Source organism: Cetorhinus maximus, chromosome 5, assembly GCF_964194155.1.
Source record: "Cetorhinus maximus chromosome 5, sCetMax3.hap1.1, whole genome shotgun sequence".
NCBI lineage: Eukaryota > Metazoa > Chordata > Chondrichthyes > Lamniformes > Cetorhinidae > Cetorhinus > Cetorhinus maximus.
In genome coordinates this window covers 147,248,311-147,273,544 of record NC_135883.1, presented here as the reverse complement: position 1 = coordinate 147,273,544, position 25,234 = coordinate 147,248,311, and the positions used below count along the sequence as shown (strand labels likewise).

At 44.5% G+C, this 25,234-nt stretch overlaps 1 protein-coding gene and 1 long non-coding RNA gene across 8 annotated transcripts in view; one reads left to right on the top strand and one right to left on the bottom strand.

The window, feature by feature from the left end:
* The window catches only part of LOC144681001 (uncharacterized), a 585,681-nt gene extending 579,320 nt beyond the window's left edge, over positions 1 to 6,361 (top strand). For all 6 annotated transcript variants that reach the window (XR_013576664.1, XR_013576666.1, XR_013576663.1 and 3 more), the window contains one exon: positions 6,070 to 6,361. This is a non-coding gene — a long non-coding RNA (uncharacterized LOC144681001). The remainder of the gene's footprint in view (positions 1 to 6,069) is intronic.
* The window catches only part of acoxl (acyl-CoA oxidase-like), a 418,282-nt gene that overhangs the window by 53,799 nt on the left and 339,249 nt on the right, over positions 1 to 25,234 (bottom strand). For both annotated transcript variants that reach the window (XM_078542642.1, XM_078542643.1), the window contains 3 exons: positions 13,204 to 13,313; positions 6,397 to 6,508; positions 3,811 to 3,898 (listed from right to left, as the gene is read on the bottom strand). In XM_078542642.1, the coding sequence (XP_078398768.1) occupies positions 3,811 to 3,898; positions 6,397 to 6,508; positions 13,204 to 13,313 (310 nt within the window). The remainder of the gene's footprint in view (positions 1 to 3,810; positions 3,899 to 6,396; positions 6,509 to 13,203; positions 13,314 to 25,234) is intronic.

Genomic DNA, 25,234 nt, shown 5'->3' with positions numbered 1-25,234 from the left:
AAAATACCTTCATTCCATGCTAAGGGCTTGAAATTACTCTGTGATAAAAGCGTAGAAACAATTAACACATTCGTGTGAAATTCCTTTCTCTGTCATGTTAATGAAGGCATTCACCCACTGTTAAAATCAGAAAGCAATTTCAAGAAAATGTCTTGTTTATGGGCTAAGGTGCACATTCAAGGCTTAGAGTTTAAACAAAGATCTTTGCATTGTGACTGAAGAGAGGCTAAATGCACCAGAATTACTTTTAATGTTGCAGTTTAGGAAATTAATGAATGAATGAAGCAGATAAACTGACTAGCGATAAATGAATTGACCATATCTGCTAAAACAGATCCAGGAGTAAATAGTCTTATTTCCTCCTCCAATTTCCTTGACTCTCTCTCCCTCTCAAGTTGGGGCTGCAGATACCTGGTATGTGAGTATGTTAGAGCATTGATGGGCCATTCATATGTAGAGGGAATCACAGCAGATCCTAGTCAGATATAAGGATCCTGGATAATATTTGTTAAGATAAGATATTGATAAGATTTTTTTTTAATTTGAGACACCACAAAGTAGCATTCAACTGTATAATGGAGGCTGATGCGATTGTCTGCTGCTTTTGTAGTCAATAGTTCCTGTTTGCTTGGGAAGAACAGGAGGCTTTTGGATCTCTGGTTCCCAAAGCTTTCTACCACTGGGGGTTTCCTCACCTCAGGTCTGGATCTGATTGCAGGCTGATAGAGATTGATTACCATGATCAGCCAACAACTCGAGTGCTGTTGTAGCATGCGATGACCAGGATGGTGAAAGTCAATCTAGATGGACCATAGTCTTTCCTTGTGTAGCAATTCCTATGATATCCCGCCCAACATGTCAGCATTACAAAGCATTACGTGAATTTGAATTGTACCACTGCATCCCATCCTACCCTTCTACATAAACCACTCAAAGGAAAGCAGAAACAGTCACTTTTTTTGATTTTGATTTTGTCTGTTTGACCAGATGCCGGAAACCTCAAAGAAAAGTGCCTCACGGACGTATAAAGGTATACAAAATAAATGACTGGACAGAGGTACTCTCTCTTCCCGTGCAAGTCGATGGAAAGATGGAAAGAAATAGGCAGGCCACAAAACACCAAGTCTGTGAACAGAAGTAGCGAATTTTCAAACCAATTAACAAACTGTTAAATGTTGATAAAGTACCAAACAGGTTGAGTCTCCTTGATTACAGATTTTCTGGCGTATTCTATACTTCACGTGTACCTTTTCAGGCATTACAAGTGCAAATGTGGTCATTAGTGAACAGTAAATTCAAAAATATTTCTTTCGCTTAAAGGAAAATCCTATCTGTCCAATTCTCTTTGCCCTTCCCCGTCTCTCCTGAAGTCGTGCCTCCATCGCCTTCTGGGACAGGACTTTCAGCTTGGCATGCAGATGCGCGCCCAACAAACACAAGCATGAAATAGCGCGCGATATTTCGGTCGGCGGGCACGCGCAGGAGTTGGCAGCGTGCCCACCGACAATTAAGAGGGCTGTTAAGCCCCATCAGTCAATTAATTAAAGTGAAATTTTACCTGCCCATCCAACCTTAACGGTTGGCGAGCAGGCCAGGCGGCCTTTGCATTTTTTGTGAAACCTCATCCACGGGCGGGATTAAAAAAAACAATAAAAATTTTATAAACTCATTATCAACATGTCCCTGCTCATGTGACAGAATCACATGAGAGGACATGTTTTCCTTATTTTGAGATCTTTATTTTTAATGTTCAAAATCTTCAGCTCCCTGAGGCAGCTCTGTGCCTTCAGGGAGCTTTCACTGAATGCACGCCCGCGCATGCGCACACTTCAGCGCTCGCGCTCCTCCCGCCCCCACCCCGGCAGCGCTGAGGTTATCAGTGCGCGTTAATTGGCCAGCCAGCGTGAACTTGCGTTCGGGACCCAATCATGGGCAGCAGTCGATTTAACAGCTGCTCCTGGGCCCGCTCGTCGCGCCTGCCTGACAACGTAAAAGTTCTGCCCTGGTTACTGATCTGGGTACTTGGGCAATGTAGGAGTGTCACAAATAGCCTCAGTATCCTGGGTTCAGCAGGCCAAAAATCAAATACAGTTCCCACAACTGTTGCACCCAGTGACTCCTGCTAGAACAGCGGGTCTGGGTATTGTGACACGACTGTACTGGGTTCCGCTAAAGGAATTGGTTTGGACTCAGGTGTGGAGACTGGATTGGGTTTTGCTGTAGGGGTTGGATTGGATTTGACTATGGGGATTGGTTTGGTTTTGACTGTGGGGACTGAATTATGTTTGACTGTGGGGACTGGATTGGGTTTGACTGTGGGGACTAGATTGGGTTTGACTGGGGACTGGATTGGGTTTGACTGAGGGGACTAGACTATGTTTGACTGTGGGGACTAGATTGTGTTTGACTGTGGATATTGGATTGGGTTTGACTGAGGGGACTAGATTGGGTTTGACTGTGGGTATTAGATTGTGTTTGACTGGGGACGGCATTGTGTTTGACTGTGGGTATTGGATTGGGATTGACTGTGGGGGTTGGATTGTGTTTGACTGGGGACTGGATTGGGTTTAACTGTGGGGACTAGATTGTGTTTGACAGTGGGGACTGCATTGAGCTTGACTGTGGGTATTGCATTGGGTTTGACTGGGGACTGCATTGACTTTGACTGTGGGTATGGGATTGGGTTTGACTGTGGGGGTTGGATTGTGTTTGACTGGGGGGACTGGATTGAGTTTGACTGTGGGGACAGAATTAGGTTTTACTGTGGGGACTGGATTGTGTTTTACTGTGGGGACTGTATTGTGTTTGACTCTGGGGACTGGATTGTGTTTGACTGTGAGAACTTGATTGTGTTAGACTGGGGACTGGACTGTGTTTGACTGTGGGTATTGGATTGAGTTTGACTGGGGACTGGATTGTGTTTGACTGTGGGTATTGGATTGAGTTTGACTGGGGACTGGATTGTGTTTGACTGTGGGGACTGGATTGTGTTTGACTGTGGGGACTGGATTGTGTTTGACTGGGGACTGGAATGTGTTTGACTGTGGGGACTGGATTGGGTTTGATTGTGGGGATTGGATTGGGTTTGACTGTGGGGACTGGATTGGGTTTGACTGTGGGGACTGGATTGGGTTTGAATGTGAGAACTGGATTGTGTTTGATTGTGAGAACAGGATTGTGTTTGACTGTGGGGACTGGATTGGGTTTGACTGTGGGGACTGGATTGTGTTTGACCGTGGGGGCTGGATTGTGTTTGACCGTGGGGACTGGATTGTGTTTGACTGTGGGGGCTGGATTGTGTTTGACCGTGGGGGCTGGATTGTGTTTGACCGTGGGGACTGGATTGTGTTTGACTGTGGGGGCTGGATTGTGTTTGACTGTGGGGACTGGATTGGGTTTGACTGTGGGGACTGGACTGGGTTTGACTGTGGGGACTGAATTGGGATTGTCCGGGGATTAGACTGGATTTTGCTGTGGGATTTGAATTGGGTTTGACTGTGGGGCCTCCACTTTGATGTTCTCCATGTTTTGATACATTGCCCCATTGGCAAGGTTCACACCAGTTGATCGAGATACATAAAGGTATTAATGGAACTGCACCTTTGCACACCTACAGTTATAGAGGAGGGAAAATTGGAGATTAAAGAAAATAATTATCAGGGCTGGTCTCACACATCTCCTGCCAGCTGGTGACGGAGATCTACTGACATAAACCAGAAAGTTGTTTTTGTGTTGGATTTGTTGCAATGTACCTAGCAACCTAAATATGGCAAATATTAAAATGTCAAATGAAGAGGTATTGTTACTGACCTCGATGAATGTGAGCCAGGGCTAGGTAAGTGACATGGTGGAGGCAAGAGTTCCAGGCACCAAAGGGCTCTTCCTTCTTTATCGTTACCTAGGAAAAGGAGCACATTCTTGAACAGTTAAGAGCAAAACAAGAAAGCTTTCTCTAAAATATCCTAGGTTTCAAAGCAAGTTGTTAGTTAGTCCATCACTTTCAGTGACATTGGCCCTGGTATTTTATTTACTGTGTGGGGGATCGGAGACAGAGATCGCGAGGGGAAGTTGGAGATCCTGGCGGACAGTGGGGGGGAATGTCAGAGATGGTGGGAGTGGGGAGTTGGAGACTGCGGGGGCTGGGGATTTGGAGAACGCGGGGGCTGGGCAGGGGCGTTAGAGTCGGAGATTACAGGGCTGGGAACTCGGACATCTTGGGAAGGGGGTGGAGTCAGAGATTGAGTTGGGGGGCCTGGGGGAGTCAGAGATCTGGGAGGAGAGTCAGAGATCATGGGGGACCTTCAGAAATCGTGGTGGAGAGGCGGAGATCACGGGGGTAGTCGGAAATCATGGGGGTTGTTGGAGATTGCATTGGGTGAGGGGAATACTCCTGCCTTAGGGCCACAAGAAGTGCTATAAATACACTCACCTGATGGACCCAGGGCTTCTCTCCTCCTTTTCCCTGCCAGGTTACTGAGTCCAACAAAACTGGTTTTCACAGAGTAAAGATAAAAATCCTGTTAAAATAGAGGCACCCAGCCTCCTGAAAAGCTTCTACTGACTGACCTGTCTCCTGTGAGTGAATTGGTCACCCGCCCCCAACCCACCTTCATTAAAACCGGAAGTGGGTAGGTTGGAGTTGGGTTTGAGATTTTAAATTTTTTGCTTCCCACTCACCCCTTCCCCCCGCCTACTTATCCTGTGTGGTTAAAATTCCCCCCATTATCTTCATGCAAAATCTGTCACATACAAATCTATTATGTATTAAAAGTTTGTGTATGGTGTTTACTTCTCGCAATTTTCACAATTGCTTTCTGTAAAACCTTCTGAGATATGCCAACATACAAATCAAGAGCAGGAGGAGGTCCTTCAGCCCCTTGAGCCTGCTCCAACTATATCAGCTGGGAATGCTGAACAATCATCACAGAACATCCCCACTTCTGACGGAGGGAAGGTCCTTGACGAAGCAGCTGGAGACGGTTGGGCCAAGGACGCTACCCTGAGAAACTCCTGCAGCAATGTCCCAGGACTGAGATGACTGACCTCCAACAACCACAACCATCTTCCTTTGTGCTAGGTAGGACTCCAACCAGTGGAGAGTTTCCCCCCTGATTCCCATTGACTTCAGTTTTGCTACACTCCTTGATGCCACACTCAGTCAAATGCTGACTTGGTGTCAAGGGCAGTCACTCTCGCCTCACCAAGGCTGTAATGAGGTCAGAAGCAGAGTGGCTCTTGCAGAACTCATCCGGGTCTGGAGTCACATGCAGACCAGGTAAGGATGTCAGGTTTCCATCCCTAAAGGACATTAGTGAACTAGATGGGTTTTTACAATGACAATGGTTTCATGGTCACCATTACTGAGACTAGCTTTTAATTTCAGATTTTTATTAATTAAATTGAAATTCCACCAGTCATGGTGGGTTTTGAACCTGCAGAGCATTTGCCTGGGCCTCTGGAATACTCGTCCAGTGACATTACCATTACATCACCACCTCCCCTTTTGGTTTACCTGTTGGTTTAAATAGTTCATCTTTTGACTTGGGATGAGCAATGTCACAGGATATCCACTAATTTGTTAAAAAAAAATGCAAATGCTGGAAAGGCAGAGTGGGCAAGTGCACATTTCCAGAACGTGCTGTTTTATTTCGGATTTGTCCTTATACCTCAAATAGGGTGCAATTTTCTTTGTTAGTTGCCTACTTTGTAAGCCTAATGACAAGGTAAGCCTGAGGACAATGGGTGAGAAATTTGCCTTGTGCAGTAGAATGAAAAGGGCAATAGGGAATCGACAACTGTTTTATACATGCTCGCTTCTCTTCACCATTGACTTTATGGAAAATAAAATTACTCGGTTGACTCAAGGCTGAATGATTGGGGAACACCTTAATTTATAAATTTGAGACTCAACAACAGAGTGCAAGCAGAGAGGACAGAGGTGTTTTAAACTTGAGCCTGTTGGCTACAGGGAGCACTTGTGGTGATTGCAAATAGGTGTTACCATAAGAAACAAACAATTCATCTCTTCGCTGTAGTTATTTTTACATTATTTTTTCTTCCTCTCTTTAGGTCCTCTCCTCACCCTGTCCCAGCATCATTTGCTCACCAAGAAGGGACAAAGACAACCTGCTTTCAAGCCCCTTTCAAACCCCTCTGAAACTGGTCAGAGAAAAGTGGACAAGAAGAATCTGGATTGACTCTCCCACGGATTAATGTATTCATTCATTCAAGAACACAATCCCCTCACAAGTGAATTTTAAACAACTCTCTTTGCTGTTGGTTGTGATTTTGTGTATGGTTACCTCAGTGACTGACATAAGCAAGTGAGTCAGAAGAATAACAATAAAATTAACAACAACCATTAATCTCATTGAGGTACCTGGGTTCTGACTTTACCTTACTGTAGAGTCTGGCTGCCAAACTGCGTTGAAGGACTCTCTCTCGGTAATTTAGTGCTTTCAGTAAGAAGCTCAGGCTGCCCACCGTCTCTGTGCTAAATGCTAGGATACTATTGGGAAATTAATGGACATATGATCAGAGTTTTTCAACAGTTAAAAAAATTGTAAACAGCAAATTATTTTAGTTACAGTTTAGAGCAGGTAAACCAAAACTACAATTAGACTGAAGGAACATATTAATGTTCAGACTAGAAGAGGCCTCTGAAGTTTATCTGAACAGTTTCAAAGTTCAATCAATTCCATACACTACTCTAATTCAAAGATTTATTAATCCTCTCTATTCAGTTCCCTCTTTAATAATCTACCTCCACTGTGCCCCAGTATTCACTGCTCTCTGTGTTAAGTAATCTAAATTGTCTGTTCTCCTTCCTCCTTTTAGGCTGCCTTTTATATACACAGTTCCTGAACTCAACAAAACAACAGTCACAAATAATTCCATTCTTCCTTCTTCCACTTTTCTCTGCTTCTATTTCTTACAACAGTGCACAACTCCACAGTTAGTACACAGTGGGTATCTCCAGGCTGATTACAAACAGGGCAGGAAATACAACCAAATCAGGTTCTGCCCCCACCCATTGGCCACACACACAGGCAGCTCAGCTGGGTAGCTGGATATCTGACAGCAGTGGCAACCTTGATTTGATTTTATTATCCCTCACTAACCCTGGCAGACAGAGGCTAGCTATAGAAGCACTGTTTCCAGGTATAGAGGGGTTAAGGAGAGGCCGTAAATACAACATTCAATGTAAGACACCTAAAGAAAGAAAGGTTTGTAATAGTACAATGCCTTTCATTACCTCAGGACATCTCAAGGTACAATGAAGCTAATGAAGCACTTTTGAAATGTAGTTAATATTGTTAACAATTATATCCCGTTACTCCAGCAGCGCACATCCCTTTGCAGACTACAGTACTGCTTTCAGTAAGTGGTCAAATGCAGTTATGGGGCAGGATCTTCTGGTTGGCGAGCAGGGGCGGGGCCCACTCGCCAACGCGTAAAATGACGCGGGATGACGTCGGGCGGAACTCCCGACATCACCCCTCGTCATTTCCATTTTCAGGTCGGTGGGGGCATAGCCGAGTCAGCTGCGCGCCCGCCGACCTGTCAATGGCCCATTGAGGCCATTGAGACACTAATTAAAATCATTAATGGACCTGCCTGTCCAACCTTAAGGTTGGTGGGCAGGCAGGGAGCCCTGGCAGGCTTCAGAAAAAGCATGAAACCTCATCCACAGGCAGGATGAGGTTTCATGAGGCTATTTAAATTTTTAATAAAGGCTTCAGTTAAAGTTATGGACACGTCCCGACTCACGTGACAGTGTCACATGAGGGGACATGTCAGGGAAATTTTCCTATCATTTTTATTGCAAATTTTAATTCAGAGCCGATCTCCCTGAGGCAGCACTTAGCCTCAGGGAGATCTGTGCGCTCATGCGCGAAATAGTGCACTCTCGGCTAAGGGAATCCCCCCCCCCAGGGAACACTTAGCGCTTCCTGGCAGATGTCACGCTGGGCGGGCCACATAAAATGGTGGCGCCAATTGGAGGTGCGCCCGCCCGCGCCCGCTCCCACTTCCGGAGGGGAAAGCTTTTCCCATGGTCTCATAATGGCCAACATCAATGAGGGAACACAGAGTCCTGGACAGATGAAGTGAGCCACATTATGCAGCATTGGAATTACAGGGCTCCAACTACCAGTGAGGCACCTATTGATTTAACAGCCCAACATTGGATTTGTCATTTCTGTCTTTTAATGTGCTTTCTATATTTGTTTTGAACATCAAAAGTTTTGTCAGATACTTAGCCAGACTACTCCTTATTATAACAGCAGTTGACAAGAGCGGTACAGGGATTTACAGGAATTTACTCTTAACTCAGGCACAGCTGGCTTCCTGCTGTGAATGTGAGAGCGCTGAATCAACCCTTATATCCAAGTCTCGCTGATAATGGGAAATCTGGACTCGCAGCCTTCATCCACTGCCTTCTGAAGTGTAAACTTTATTGGGTCTATGATTAAGTTATTAATAAAAGGAGCCTGGTTTTAGTCATATAAATGTGAGTAAAGGTGAGGAAAATGTCTTTTTGCTGCAAGATGGTATGATGTGGAACGTACTGCAAGAAAGGGCAGTGGAAGCAGAGTCAATTGGAACTTTCAAAAGGGAGTTGAATAGACACTTAAAGGGGAAAAGATGGGATAATTAAGACGAATTGGATAACTCTCTCAAAGAGCCAGCACAGGCATGATTGGTCGAATGGCCACCTTCTGGGCTGCATGATTTTATGAAATGTGGAATTTGGCCGTGTATGTTTTCTTTCTGTAGGGTTTTGTACAGCCATGGAACCTAATGGAAGAGCTGGAGAGCACCAGGCAAAAATTTGCTGCACTGTAACGGGATGAATTTAGGCGCACAAACATAAAGTGCGTGGTTTCAGTCGCACAACACAAACCCATATTGCATATTTACCCCTGAGGTAGCTGGAGTGGGAGTGAAGAATATGTTTCTCCATAGTTGTACGTGTTTATTACTGGAAAGATCTCTCCTCCAGCGCCAATTCAGAACCCATTTAATGTTTTAGTGTAAATAAAGGACTTATGGTAAGGCATGCTCCTTCCTAGTTCTATTTTTCACCAGTAGCTTCAAAGATAATTTTGAACCTTTTATCTTTTGTGGTGATGTTGCCGGAAAGCCCGAATGTTGCAGTACTTTGGTCTGACTCTCATTATGTGTCTTGTTACTCGGATCTATGGATACTGATTCAGATAGCCTTGTCTGCTGGTAAACACACATTTGAAAACACCCTAACAAAGCAGATAGAGGGTTGAATTCCAGGAAAACGAGCTTCAAGTAGTTTCACTGCCGGGAAGTGTTTTTGTCTCCCCCCAGTCCTGATTGTAACAGACTGCCAAACACCTCTGAAGTTAAGGGCCGCTCTGCTTTCTCTCCAAATATCGCACTAAGGTGGTGCATCTCTTCCAGTTCGAAGGGATTCATGAATATACTGAGTTAAGGCTGGTGTTCAGGAATCTGTCCCATATTTGACAGCACCATAGCTGCGGCTGGGTGGTTGGGGGTTTTGTGGGGGGAGGGGGGGGGTGCGGAGGTGGTGGCGGATCGTGTGCCTGAGCAGCTGTTTAAAATTGTGATGTACCTTTCCGATGGTTCAAGAAATTTATCCACCAAGTAATTGAACCAAACATGGCAGAAAGACAAGGGCAAAGTACTGAGGATGCTGGATATCTGTAATAAAAACAGAAAATGCTGGAAATGCTTAACAAGTCTTAATACGCACCTTGAAAAAGATCTGCTATTCTCTCTGAGGAATTTCCACTTGTCTCTTCCACCTTATTCACTTTCATTGTTTTCCCTTCTCGCGCTTTTTTATTTGTTTATGGGATGTGGGCGTCGCTGGCTAGGCCAGCATTTATTGCCCACCCTTAATTGCCTTGTGAAGGTGGTGGTGAGATGCCTTCTTGAACCGCTGCAGTCCATGTGGTGTAGGCACACCCACGGTGGAGTTAGGGAGGGAGTTTGATTAGGTGTCTACAAGTACGCATTTTCACAGACAGATCTCTTGCCTCCGGCTCAGACTTATTCCACGTGGATTCCAACTAAAATTCCACCCTTCGCGTTTTGGGTCCACCCACAATTGCAAATATCTCCAAGATATTCAGCATTCCTCAAACCACTCTCATCACATCCTGAGATCGACGTTTATCTCTCTCCACAGACATTGCCACAATTTCCAGCTTGTTCTGCTTTTATTTGGGGCAGGAAGGCTCCAGGCTTCATCCTGGTCTGTGCAAAGTTACCTGTTTTCAGCGAGGGGATGGCAAGAGCACTGTGATTGAACTCAATACCCCTGGGTTAGGAAGGGAAGCATCAGCTAGGGTTTCGGCTCTCCTGCTGAAAGTGCAAGTCTGTGCACATCAGATGAGGACATGACTAGGCTCAGGCTAGGGTTCCCAATTCTGGTTATGCAAATTCTGAGAGGTTTCAGCTCATGACCTCTGGCCTCAAACTGCGCAGCCTCATTCCACCCCCCCACCTCCCCATATGCCTGTCACATCCATCCTTGTGATGCACCACTAGAAAGCAAACATGCTCTTTATTATCTACATGGCAATTCTTGACTGTCAGTCAACCATTAATACCGTCTCCTGTTGTATTTGTTTTAGAATGCCCTATGATTTTTCTCCCTCTTTTACACAGCAATCTCCAGGAGATTAACCTTTAATTCCTGGAGATGCCAGGACACCCTGGGTGGCTTGGCAATCCTAAACTCGGAAGGGTGGTGCCCCTTATGGTTGTGTACCTTGCTGAAACTCCTGTTACGGTTCACATATAGAATGGTTAGAGCACAGAAAGAGGAATTCAGCCCATCAAGTTCGTGCCAGCTCTCCGTAATATGAATAATGGCCACTTAGGCATCTGTGCAACTGCACTCCAGTAAAGTTTCTACATCTTCAAGATAGGATCTCTTCTAGTCCTCTCAGAAGTTCAAAATAATCACACTTTTAGACACAAAAAGCTGGAACTTCATCGAGTGTATTTCTTGCTGCCGTCCATGTGACTGGCGGACTGATACATTGCTGCTCGATACTTGACTGCAGTGTAGCCATGAATGTGGCACCCTGAAATAAAAACAGAAAGTGCTGGAAATACTCAGCAGGTCTGGTAGCATCTTTGAAGAGAGAAACAGAGTTAACGTCCCGAGTTGAATGTGACTCTTCTTCAGAACCAGTTCCATTGAATCCTGCCAGCACTTTCTGCTTTTAATTCAGGTTTCCAGCATCTGCACTATTTTGTTTTTGTTGTAATGTGGCAATCTGGATATACATTCTCAGAACAATTAGTTCCTATTTCTTTCTGAATAATATAACAATATAACAGTAGGGTTGCCAACGCTGGTTGGTGCATTTCTGGAGGCTTCGTCACAAATCTCCTCCTTCCAACTGCCCTAGACATTCAACCTTGCAGTGCGCTCACTTCCCATGCCAATTAGGAAGCAAACAGGCTCATGATTATCCAATTGTCGACCGTCAGTCAAACAGCCTTTTCACTATCCCTCAATATTTTTATAGCTATTAAACAAAAGTGTTCAAAGAACATGACATGCAATTTTTAAAAACGTCCTCTTATTTTTCTCCTGGGTTGCTTGCAGTAGTGCCCTGCAGATTAACCTTTAATTCCTGGAGACTCCAGGATAGTCCTGGAGGGTTGGCAACACTCGGCAAGGGAAGGGAAGAAAATAGTGAGGGAGGATAAAAAAATTAAAGCAACAATAAATCGATTGCTCGCATACGCTTCTAGCTGTGAATCTCCTCTGATACACCGGACAAACCAGCGTATCAAAAATCATAATGTCATTTTGTTTTCGCACAATTCGCTCAGGTTTTCTCTCTCTTGTACTAATTCAAATTTTTTTTCTCAATCTAATTCAATGTTGAATCCGTCTAAGAGCCCCCGTCTAAGAGCTCCATGTGAGCCTTAGTCACTGACACCTGCTGCCACCATGTTATGTCTTCTAGTTCTAGTTCTCAGAAGTTAGAAATAATCAATTATTCAGTCTACAGAGCCAAACAGATGGTTAGTGCCATCACCACAGATCCAGGGTGGGGCATGGTGGGGGGGGGGACACACAGTTGTGGGGGGGGCGCTGTGGTGAGCAGGAGGGAGAATTGCTCTTGAATGGGTCACTGTTTCCAAAGCATAGGTTCTGATGAAGGGTCACTGACCTAAAACACTGGGCTGGATTTTACAGTTTTAGGTGGGGTGAGGGAGGTGGAAGAGAAAGTGAGTGGCTCGTTCCCTCCTGCTCCCGCCATCTCAGCAAAGCAAATCAAGGGTCGGATGGCCAACTAGCGGTCGCACGGCAGGAAGGCCGCCAATTAGCAGCGCGAAGGGGAGGCTGAGCGCCCAGTCAGGAGTCTAGGCTGAGACGTCATGGTTATGCCATGGACAGGAAGTTGGTCCTGGTTACAAAACCTAGAGGCCTTCTCCACTCTCATTCTCTCCTTACTTCTTATGTCAGGCTCAAAACACTAAATAAACGAAGTCAAAGAACATAGAAACACTGCCACTTTCAGTAGCAGACTCTGCTGCCACATGCAGCCACGGTCCTGTAGGAAGGCTTTTCTTCTGTCCTTATGCTACCTCCTCATAACCGGCACAAAGCCCTTCTAAAAGCCCTCCCAAACTTTTTTCCCCGTCTGAATCCCCAAAAAATGGAGCGGCAATGAAAATTGCATACAATTGCCTCTTTTACAAGCTCAATAGCTTGTTAATTGGTTATTTAAAAATGGCCGGTGGGCTTCCAATTTCTGCACTTGCTTTCCATGCTACTGGAGACCGGTGTGACGATGTCGATTCCCGACCCACGCCATATTTTATGTTCGCTTGTGGGGACAGGCCCGCCTGATTTGCGGCCGTTTAAGATCCGGCCCGTTAACTGTTTCCCTCTCTCCGCAGATGCTGCCTGACCTGCTGAGCGTTTCCAGCATTTTCTGCTTTTTATTTCAGATTCCCAGCAACCCCAGTTTATGACTTTGGTTCAAAGCATCGGCCTGGTTTATGTTCTGGTGCTGCTGATGGAGTCCTCACAATAATGTGGTACAAATCTCTCAGCAGCATCCACTAACAATGGTGGTAGCAGCTTGCAGCTCCAAGCGCACGGCGTCTTAGGCTTACCCCTCAAAAATAAAATGCAAGTCCTTTCCCTTCCTATTAGCTATAAAGGAGGTGTACCTGGTTCTTAGGGTGTCAGCCGTGGCACCTGTCCAATTTCTCAGCAGTCCAATCACGGGCTTCTCTTCGTATTGTCTTGCGTATTGAGCTAAAAGTTCACGCACGACCACCTATAGGATGAAACAACAACATTTATATGCAAATTTTAAAAAAAACTTTTTTTAAAACAGAAGAAGTAACCTTAAGGCTCATAGGCAGCTTGACTGAAGACTGAAACACAGCCGTGAACAACGGAACACAGAGTCGGTACCAACAATTCACCGCATCCCAAGACACAAAGCACCTGGCACCAAGCACCAAGGCCCAACTGCCTCTCCACAGGCAGAGTCAACATTTTCCAGGACATTAAGCCAGGAAGTTGCTTCCGGACCTTTTCCCACCTCAAGCTAAGGTTGCAATCCATCCAGTTTTGGATCTGACTGCTTGCTCTTTGAGTGGGCTCTCCGCACATGCTTAAAACATGAAAAACGCATCAAAAATCTTTTCTTAAAAAAGAAATCTCTTTCATGTCTTATGACGTGGAAATGTTGCTTCTTAAAGTAATAATACATCAGAACTCAAGCCCTCATTTCACTCTCCTGCCCCAGCCAAAGCCCATCAATCCCCTTTCATGTTTGGATATGCTGAGTAGAGGAAAGGAATAATGGCAACCCTACTTGGAAAAAATGAGGATACTCAGCCAGAGTCCTGCCAATCAGAGATGCAGGATACTGAATCTGAGGAAAAGGTGTGCCATGGTGGTCACATTGCCCGCATGCATGGAGGGTGCCATGGACTGGATCACCTCAAAGCCACTGCGTCTCCTAGCAACTGGCTGAACAGAGGCATCAGCTGAGTGTGAGAGGCAGAGGTCTCCTATCCATTCTCTTAACTAACATGCTGACCTGGAGAGTAGGTGAGATGGGTGGAGGCATGGAAAAGTAAAATTAAATTATGAAATAAACAATATTTTTCAATGAAGTCCTGCAATACCCACCAATGCTGCATGTGACTTAAAGACCAGAGTGTTTAGCATTATGTGGGTTGGGATCTGATATAACTGCATAGCATAATGCACAGGAACATAGTGGATCAACAGAGGGGATTAAAAAGAAGAACAGCACTGACAATGCCCCACCTCAGAGCTGCTACAAGCCCACTTAATGAATCATATTTCTGTCATAAAAACAGGCCTGTGGCGTATTTGCACATATGAGTTTTTTTTTTAAACCAGCGAATTCCGGAGTAACAATGGACACCCAATTTTTCCACCGTGGGGAGAGACGTCACACTCTCTCTGGGCTCTACCCCTAAAATTTATCTAACTTCCAATTAATGTTCAGGTTCCACTGTAAATCTCTCTCTCTCAGTGCAAACCTCTCTCAGTGCAACACCCACCACGAAATGAACCGTAGCTTTGTATCCACTTTTGCATTACATATATTTTCACATTAATTTTTTTCCCTCCTACTGAAAAGCGAGCTATTAAAGCATAGATACCATCATAGCCAGCCTAAATCCTGTCCCTGCTTGATCTGCAATGGTCAGTAGAACAGTAGTAGGAATCATGGATGAGGAATGTTCTAGAGCATTTTTTCCTCTGGCCTGAGTCTATTTTTCTGTTTTATCTTGCCCCTCCCAGCAGATTACATGGCTGATATGTATATAATATACATATGATCCTCCACTTGATCGTTCAGCTTGTCTACTCCTGACTGTCATTTTCATTTGTTTATTTTTCTTTCCCCACAATAGACCCAGGGGCCACTGAGATCAAACTACAGCTTCCCTATCAACTCCCTCCATGCTACCCCAAGCTGAGGCTCGATAACATAATACACACTGGGTCACAACTGTGAACTTTCTTGACCTGTCTGCCACAGTATTACACCATATGGTGCACTTACTCGCCAAGCCAACAGGGAGCGGTGGGGGGGAAGGCGGGGTGGTGGGGGCCTACATGCTTTCACAATTAGGCAGATGTTAGAAATATGTTCTCTAGCACATTCTTTTCCATGACTCTCATTAAAACAGCAGCTTATAGTGTGAGTTACCCAGCCAAAGCAGGAAGTGACTTATTGTGAAGTGTCACATTTTCCATCAAAAACTGAAGGTTTAACCTCAAACACACTATAGTTATTAATTTAGAATACAACTGTTTAATATTATTCATATTATGTTCTTGAAACAAGAGTTTTTTTTTCTCCTCACCATAATAATAAAGATAATGATAAATGATGGTTGGGTACAAGTATGCCTGCTTGCTCTATTCAGGTGACCGCAAATCAATTAATCGTTAACTGATAACAAAATTAAGTTATTAACAATACTAATAAAATGTTTCCAGCAAAATGTTTCTTCTCAACAATAGAAACTTGCATTTATTACAGTGCCTTTAACATAGTAAAACATCCCCAGTCACTTCACAGGAGCGTATATAATGAGGCAAACATTGACATCAAGCCAAAAGAGGAGATATTGGTACAGGTGACCAAAAGCTTAGTCAAAGAGGTAGGTTATGAGATGCACCCTATAGGAAGAGAGGGATGTGCAGAGGCAGAGAGATTTAAGGATGAAATTCCAGGGATTAGGATCTCGGCAGCTAAAAGCATGGTCTTTACGAAGGAATTTAGAGACGCACAAGAGACTATTCAGAAGATTCCTTGCCTTTGTCTGTGTTTAACTCCTCCCTATCCCAACTTTGACAGACTTTAAACAGAACCAGAGCAAACTTTTTTTTTAAAAATGAGAAATTTGTAAGAAACAAGCCCAGCCAGTCGCACCCTCGCCCCACCAATTGTCAGTGGCTTTTTATCATTTTTTAACAATTCTCTTGTGGGATGTAGATATCACTGGCATGGCTGGAATTTGTTGCCTATCCCTAATTGCCCTCGTCACCTGATGCCCCTCACCTTTGCTAGGATACAGCTCTACGTGCTGGGGCTGCGATGTGCTCATTTGCATAGCCGGTGTTTGTACGTGGGCCTGGCCGCAAATGTCATCAGGCTCTTAGGCCAAATGAGGTTGATCCAGCCCTTCTTCACCTTTACAACTGCACGCTCCTCAGCAGGATACAGGGATGCCTGGTGATTTTCAAGGCCTCTGTGATTTGATACATTCATGGTTAAAAAAAAAATGGTGGTTGACGTGATAAATTAAAATCCCATAACCTTGCGAAATAAAAGTGGAATCTGACTTACACGGTTAGTCCAGTGCCGGGGCCCTGATTATAAATGTACATATTCACAGAATGCCATTCTCTTTTGGTTGACCCTGTCAGAATTGCAAGGCCACATAAAATAAAAATTGGATTCAGCCACTGCGGCCTTGGTGATGAGGACCAGGAACCCTGGTTGCCTTTCTCCTCCCTGGTCCAGGGGCGTGCACTTTGACTAATTATAGCATCCTGGTGGAGATCAGCTGATTCCATGTAGGCTAATAATTAAAAGATGACTTTCCTTGCCTGTATGAGTCAGCTGCTCACTGCCCTAGCCAGGTGAACCACTGGGGTGGCCAAAAAAACTACTTTTTTTTAAGGTTGCAGCCCGCTGAGAGACATAGAGCTTTAGACTCCTGAATAAGAACAGAACAGTAACAAGAACAGAAAATTCTGGAAACATTCAACAGGTCAGGCAGCATCAATGGAGAAAACAGCTAGACAAGGTGAGGTTTTGGATGTAGACTCTGTGTCAGAACTGGGCTGTGTGGCAGCTGATCTAAGGGGTGTAATAATTGTCCTCAACTCTTCTGCATTAAGGATGGGAAACAAGGACTAACTGGAACAGTTCTCTTGACATCACAGGAATCTTCCTCTGTCCCCATTTCTGGATACATCAGTGGTTTGGTACTCTGCTGGTGTCTATGTATGGTTTTCACTGTGGCCAAGAACTTGCACTGCTTCTGGAGCACTCTGTAAAAGGCAGGTCAACAATGTATGAGTAATGCCAAGTCCACAGGAGTGCTCCAGAGCTGAAACTTTATGATCCACTGACACCTGAAGGCCAGGACACGAGGGAGAATGCCCTTGTTCTTCTTCAATTAGTGCAATGGGATCTTTTATGCGGACCGCAGCAGAAAAATAGGGCCTTGGTCTAACATTTCATCCAACAGACAGCACGTCTGTCAGTGCAGTGCTCCCTCAGTACTGTTCCGAAATGGCAGCGCTTTCAACTCCTTAAGTCCCTTACTTTGCAACACCCTCCCTATACTTCTCCAAAAGGCCCACGTCCTTAACCAAGTTTTCAATGACTCCCTCTGGCCTATTTGTGAACTTTCCTGGGGTGTTTCTTATGTTAAAGATGCTACATAAATGGAAGTTATTGCTATGGATCAATTACAAACATACGAACATATGAAAAAGGAGCAGATGTAGGCCAATTGTCCTCTCAAGCTTGCTCTGCCAATCAATAAGATCATGGCTGATCTGTTTGTATTTCTAATTCCACATTCCCATCTACCCCCGATAACCTTTGATTCCCTTGCCTAACAAGAATCTATCTACCTCTATCTTGAAAATATTCAATGACCCCGCCTCTACCGTTTTCTGAGGCAGTGGATTCCAAAGTCACACAACCCTCAGACAAAAAATTTCTCCTCACCTCTGTCCTAAAAGGATGACCCTAATTTTAAAACAGTGCCCCCTAGTTCTGGACTTACCCACAAGAGGAAACATAATTTCCATGTCCACCTTGTCAAGACCGTTCAGGATCTCATATACTTCAATCAAATAATCCCTCACGCTTATAAACTCCAGTGGAAACAAGCCCAGCCTGTCCAACCTATCCTCATAAGGCCACCCACTCATTCCTGGTATCAATCTAGTAAACCTCTTCTGAACCGCCTCTAACACATTTAAATCTTTTGTTAAATAAGGAGACCAAAACTGCGCACACCATTCGAGATGTGGTCTCACAAATGCCCTGTATAACTGAAGCATAACATCCTTACTTTCATGTTCAATTCCTCTTGTAATAAAGGATAGCGTTCCATTAGCCTTCTTAATTACTTGTACCTGCATGCTAACTTTTTGTGACTCATGCACTAGAACACCTAGATGCCTCTGTACTTCGGAGTTCTGCAATCATTTTCTGTTTAAGTAATACTCTGCCTTTTTATTCTTCCTGTTAAAGTGGACAACTTCACATTTTCCCTCATTATACTCCATCTGCCAGACTTTTTGCCCAATCACTCAACCTATCTATATCTGTCTGCAACTTCCTTATGACTGCTTCACAACATATTTTCCTACCTATCTTTGTGTCATCTGCAAATTTAGCTACCATGTCTTCGCTCCCCTCATCTAAGTCATTGGAATAAATTATTGTACCTTGACACTTGCTGTAAAAGTATGTGTGGACATTGCCTGGTGACATAATTGAGCACAGTTGGCATATCCTCCTGTTAGATAGCCTGCTGATTCTCACCGTCACATTGGCATTTTAGCAAGGCATCAGGGCATCTGCAGTTTTTGAGATTGTATCCATTTGAGGGAGACAATGTTTTCAAGAATGCAGAGGAAGGAAGGAAATTTGGGGAGAATATTAGGAAAGAAAATTAGGGGAAAAAAACTTGTTTATCCCCCCCAATTTCTCCCTGATCTTCTCCAGCTTTCCCAGGACTCCTCTTCAATTGACTGTCAGGAAACATTCATGGGAACAGCACAGGGTGACTCAGCCTCTGGTCACCCTCCCTCACTGTCGGGAAGTATTTAGTGTTTGCTCAGTTCCTACTCCTAACCACACAGCTGAACTGGTGATTCGCCTAGTGGGGATCTGTAATTGTGAACCAATTTCCTGCCACACTTTGGAAGATCAAAGCTTTGCATTGTGAACTGAATTATGAACAATCAATGTGCAATGCTTATAATTTGAAGCAGATTCCTTTTTCTGAGGCTATAGGTCTGTTCGGTTTAGTAGCCTTCTGGCACCTTCCCCAAATGATTGTTCTTCATGCACAAGCCTTGAATGTGATTGAACTGAGTGGGACACCACAACTGATCCTGAAGCTGTCCCTCAGCTGACAGTGACTTATTCAAGGTAACCACTGTTATGCAATCAAAAAAGAAAGATTTGCAACCATGAAGAAAAATAGTCTGGCATTAAACACATAAAATGTTGGAAATATTCAGCCGATCTGGCAGCATCTGTGGAGAGAGAAACAGAGTTAACATTTCAGATTGCTGACCTATCATCAAAACTAGTGAAGGGCCATGGACCTGAAATATTAACACTGTTTCTCTCTCCACAGATGCTGCCAGATCAATGGAATATTTCCATTATCTGAAGTACCTTGCTCTGGGTATATACCTTATTTGCAGCAAATTTAATCTGTGTTGGTAGTTTGCTATAATTAAAAGATGAAAATGGATCACAGTGTCTTCACCCTCCTCAGCACGGTCTTGAAGGCTGTGTCCAGGCTATCACTTATCACAAGTGATAAGTAACTAGTAATCCAGAGACCCAGGGTAATGCTCTGGGGATCAGGGTGCGAATCCCACCAAGGCAGATGGTGGAAATAAAAATCTGGAATTAAAGCAAGTGAATTAAAAAGTCTAATGATGACCTTGAAACCATTGTCGATTGTCGTAAAAACCCATTTGGTTCACTAATGTCTTTTAGAGAAGGAAATCTGTCGTCCTTACCTGGTCTGGCTTACATGTGACTCCAGACCCACAACAATGTGGTTGACTCTTAAATGCCCTCTGAACAAGGGCAATTAGGGATGGGCAAAAAATGCTGGCCTAGTCAGTGAGGCCCACATTCCATGAATGAATTAAAAAAAAACCTCAGCTATCAGTGCGAATCAATGATTTGAACAGATACCCTATCATCTTATTAACATTTGGAGCTATGCAGAGATGTAATATGGCACGGGGAGCACCCACCACCATCAGGTCACCCTCGGTCCTCAGGTGAGGCCATCAACAAATCAGAAGTCTATTTTTACTTAGTTCTGTTGAAGGGTCATGAGGACTCGAAACGTCAACTGTGCTCCTCTCCACCGATGCTGCCAGACCTACTGAGTTTTTCCAGGTATTTTTGTTTTTGCGTTGAACAAATCAAAGTCATCGGGAGAAAGGAGCACTGCAATTTTCTCAGAAATGAATAGAACTCGCACTCCTGACCTGGATGGTTCTCTTTATATGGTGAAATTCATGTAGTTATTGGGGAAATTCAAATTCACTTGGCTTTTAATCAAGGAGCATACAGGTTTAATGTGTTTTTGTAAAGACAGACAAAGAGGTGTAATTGAAGAGATTCATCTCATCACAATTGGCATGCATTGTAATTCATTGCTCGGAGCTCCATGAGGTAAACTGAGTGTCACTATTCGAAATGCAATTATCTTTTAAAAGATAATTGTTTCCAGTGCCTCTCTTATCAATGCATGCCAGGTTTCCAATGAGCAATTCACACCTACTGAGGGAAGGAGGGGTGAATTTGTGAAAGAGGCCATGAGAAACAAAAGTATATAAAGAAAACCAAAAAATGACCTCAATTGACGCTCTGTTATTTAGAGTATTGACACTTGATAAGGACAGAAGTCTTGAGCATTTTAGAAGTTTTATGCTGTTGATGGCAACTTTGCTTTAACAGCATGATTTCAAAATTCTTGCTCTTGCCTTCAAATCGGCTCATGGCTTCTGCCCATTAATTATGGCTTCACACGAATTCCTCCCTCCCCACTCCAATATCAGCGACAAAGCCTGCAGATATGTGTGCTACTTTCTCCTATAAAACTGCTTTTTGGAACTCCCTAAATTATTAGTTATGCAATATTTCCCTGTCCCCCTTTAAAAGCCTCCTCACAACCTACCTTTTCAACCATAACTTTAGTTATCATGCTTAACCCCAAGGCTGTTTGGTGTCAAAGTTTCTCTTCTGCGAAGCGCCTTGGGCTATGGATGCAATCGCAAAGCATGAAAACAAAATCTAAGACTGCAGGTTTCGAAATCTGAGACAAAGTATGCTACAAGCTATGTAAGTGCACTTTACATAATATACTACAAATTAAATAAGGTGGCCTACATGAATCTAACGAGATCAAGAACATTTATTATCAGCATACATCTTTACGGAGGTTGGTTGGCTTGCTGTGTATTTTTGGCATTTTCTGATTTTATTTCAGACATGAAGGACCCAATTTTGCACGCACATATTAAGCAAGTTCCTTTATTTTAGAACATAGGAACAGGAGTAGGCCATTTAGCCCTTTGAGCATGTTATGAAATCATGGTTGATCTGCAACCTAACTCCATATTTTCCCAATATCCCTTGATATCTTTGATTAACAGAAATTTATCAATCTCAGATTTTAAATTAACAATTGACCCAGCATCAACTATTGTTTGTGCAAGAGAGTTTCAAGTTGGTAAACTCCAACTCAGTTCACAAACATCGGTAAGTGTTTCAAAAATAAAAAAAAAGGGCAGCAATGCAAGTAGATGGTGAGTCTCCATTTTACCAAGCCTCTCTAACGCCCAGCAGAAAAGTTAAATTGTTTGCATACCAACTTGGTCTGTAAATTTCAGTTCTTTCATATAATCTACACTCAAACTGGCACGTAAGAGCACATAGGTAACAAGCATCACAGCCAAACGGCAAATACGAGTTTGTCTCAGTGGTAGCCCTCATGACTCTGAGTCATGGTTGGCGGGTCCAATATGCCACACACACCAGTGCTTGATCACATGTTCTAGGTTGACACCTCAATGTAATACTCTCCCCCTCCATCAGTTACACCATCCACGTTTACCATGAGCAGTGGCCTATATCAGGCAAATGGAACTAGACATTTGCCATTTCCACCGAAGTCAATTGTAAAGGCACTGCTTTTAACACATTAAGTGTGCCAGTAATTTCAGGCTGGATCAGAGTTGTCGTATTGCATTTAAAAAATTTGTTCGTAGGATGTGAACATCGCTGGCAAGGTTGCCCATCCCTAATTGTCCTTTGTTCTTTATTCTTTCAAGGGATATGGGCATCACTGGCAAGGCCAACATTTGTTGCCCATCCCTAACTGCCCTTGAAGTGAGTGACTTGCTAGGCCATTTCAGAGGGCAGTTAAGAGTCAACCACATTGCTGTGGTCTGGAGTCACGTGCAGAGCAGATAAGGACAGCAGAGTTCCTTCCTCCAGGGACATTAGTGAACCAAATGGGTTTTTACAACAATTGATGATTATTTCATGGTTACCGTTACTGAGACCAGCTTGTAATTCCAGGGCCTGGAACTTTAGGTTGGCGAGCGGGGGCCGGGGACCGCTCGCCGACGCGTAAAATGACGCGGGATGATGTCGGGCGGAATTCCCAATGTCACCCCGCGTCATTTCAATTTTCAGGTTGGCGGGGGTGCAGCCAAATCAGCTGTGCGCCCGCCGACCTGTCAATGGCCTATTGAGGCCATTTAAAAACTAATTGAGATACTTAATGGCCCTGTCCGTCCAACCTTAAGGTTGGCGGGCAGGCCAGGAGCCCTGGCGGGCAATAGAAAAAGCATGAAACTTCATCCATGGGCGGGATGAGGTTTCATGAGGGTTTTTAAAATTTTAATAAATGTATGCTTTAAAGTGACGGACATGTCCCAACTCATGTGACAGTGTCACACGAGGGGACATGTCAGGGAAATTTTATTTTGCCCCTTCACCATTTTTAAATTTGGCGCTGATCTCCCTGAGGCAGTACTTAGCATAATGCGCGGAAGAGCGCACTCTCAGCTGAGGGAACCCCCCCACCCCCTGCCTGCACAGGGGGTGCATAGCGCTTCCTGGCAGACGTCACGCTGGACAGGCCTTAATTGGCCCGCCCACGTAAAATGGCGGCGCGCCCCCAATTGGGGGCACTGATCGGAGGCGCACCCGCCTGTTCCCGCTCCTGCACTTCCCTGCCCCCCAGCCCTGACGGGGAGAAAATTCTTCCCCAGATTTTATTTATTGAATTTAAATTCCACTAGCTTCTATGGTGGGATTTGAGCCCAAGTCCCTATTAACAATAGCCTGGGTCTCTGGATTACAGTGATATTACCACCACCTGGCCTTGAGAAGGCAGTGGTGAGCCAACTTCTTGAGTCTCTGCAGTCCATGTGGTGTGACATACCAAGCAACATTCCTGGAGCATGAATTTCAAAATTGTCTTCCCATTATAGAATGTTGGATGATAGCCAACTGTTTATGACAGCACTTGAATCAGATGGATTAAAGCCTTGCAGTCCCATCACCAGTCATTTTTGACAGAAAGGCTACAGAATGCACTGCTTAAGCACTCTTAAAGGCACCCATTCCTTTTCTAGGCTCTCTGCTTCTCAAAACATGCAGAGTACACAGTGGTAAAATAAAAAGATGCTGGAAAAGCTCAGCGGGTCTGGCAGCATCTGTGGAGAGAGAAACAGAGTTAACACTTTGAGTCCACATGACTCTTCTTCAGAGAGTGATACGGACTCGAAACGTTAACTGCTTCTCTCTCCATAGATGTTGCTAGACTTGGTGGCCTGAATTTCTCGCTTGTTGATGCGGATCTGGGAGCGGATGGGAAACGGGGCTCTTGACCGCGATAGGCCCCAGCTGCGATTTCACGCTGGCTGGCCAAATTAACGGCCAGAAAGCGTGAAATGCGTGCTGAGAAAGGCTCAGCACTGCCGATGGGGGTAGGCGCCGACATCACGGCGGGTGCTGGTGAGCACTTCCAGTGAGCTCCCTGAAGGCAAACGGCCGCCTCAGGGAGTTGCACACCTCCACGGAATAAACAAAACAAAAATGCTGCAAAATATGTCCACGCAGCACAATCAAGCACCTGAAAACATACCTCATAAAAAAAGACCCCAGGGATCTCTTTTTATTCTATTTCCCCATGCAGATTTCAGCCCGCCCTCGATCGAGGTTTGAGCAAAAATGTAAAGGCCGCCTGCCGATTGGCTCGTCCGCCGACCATAAAAGCGGATGGGCCATGAAAAGTCGCTTTCAATTGCCTCCTTAATGGGCTTAATTATCGGCCGGCGTGCTTCCGACTGCCGTGTGTGCCTGCCGAGCGAGATCTCGCGCGAGTGCGCGATGACGTTGGGACGCTCGCCCGACATCATCTCGCGCTATTTCATAGCCAGAGGGGTCGGGCGCGCACCCGCCTGTGGGTCGTAAAGTTCTGGCTGCTGAGTTTTTCCAGCATTCTCTGGATTTTATTTCAGATTTCCAGCATTCGCAATATGTTGCTTTTATCTCAGAACACTCAGTGCCTCTCTGCAGCTGCCACCTTGTGCTGTTATTGTCATGACCAGTAGAAAAGATGGCACTTTTACTTCTTATATGGGGCAAATCACCTGCTATAAGGGATGGGCACTGCGCTAAGTGCTGCTTATTCTGATGTACCGTCTTTCAGATGAAATGTCTGTCTGCTTTGGCAGTCATTAGAAAACCCCATGACAGCTTTTGAAAGATGAGAGTGATACCTGCTGACCAATATTTATCCCTCAAGCAACAACACCCTATGCAAATTAACTGGTCATTGACCTCACTGTTGTTTGTGGGGTCTTTACAAAACAAGAGTAACTAAACTTCAGAAGTAACCCGCAGGTTGTCAAGCACTATGAGATAACCTGAGGTGCAAAAAGCACCATATAAACAATCAAATTATTATTTTAAATCCTGAAGTCAGGATGAAATTAGAATTAGCACCATTTCTTTATTAAAGCAGGAGGACTTGGGTTAAGCAGCTGGGATGCTGTATTGGACCTGAATGTAGAGAATTTCAAGGTGGCTGGCATATTTGTAAGCTAATTTGCGCAGATCCTTCTACTGTGCTGAAGGGAAACATCCATCATAAAGCTGGTGAGGAAATACCCAGGGTAGGATGATAGCCTGTGGTGGGGAAGGAGGGGTGATATGTATCTACATCCTCAGCTTAGTGCCTACAGTTTCTTATGTGACAACAGTGACAGCACTTCCAAAGTACTTAATGAGCTGTAAAGTGCTTTTGGATCCTCAATTGTGAAAAGCTCTACATAAATACACGTTCGTCCGTTCTTTTATGATTCGGCTGTAGAGGAGGCTGTCGCTACTGATATTTG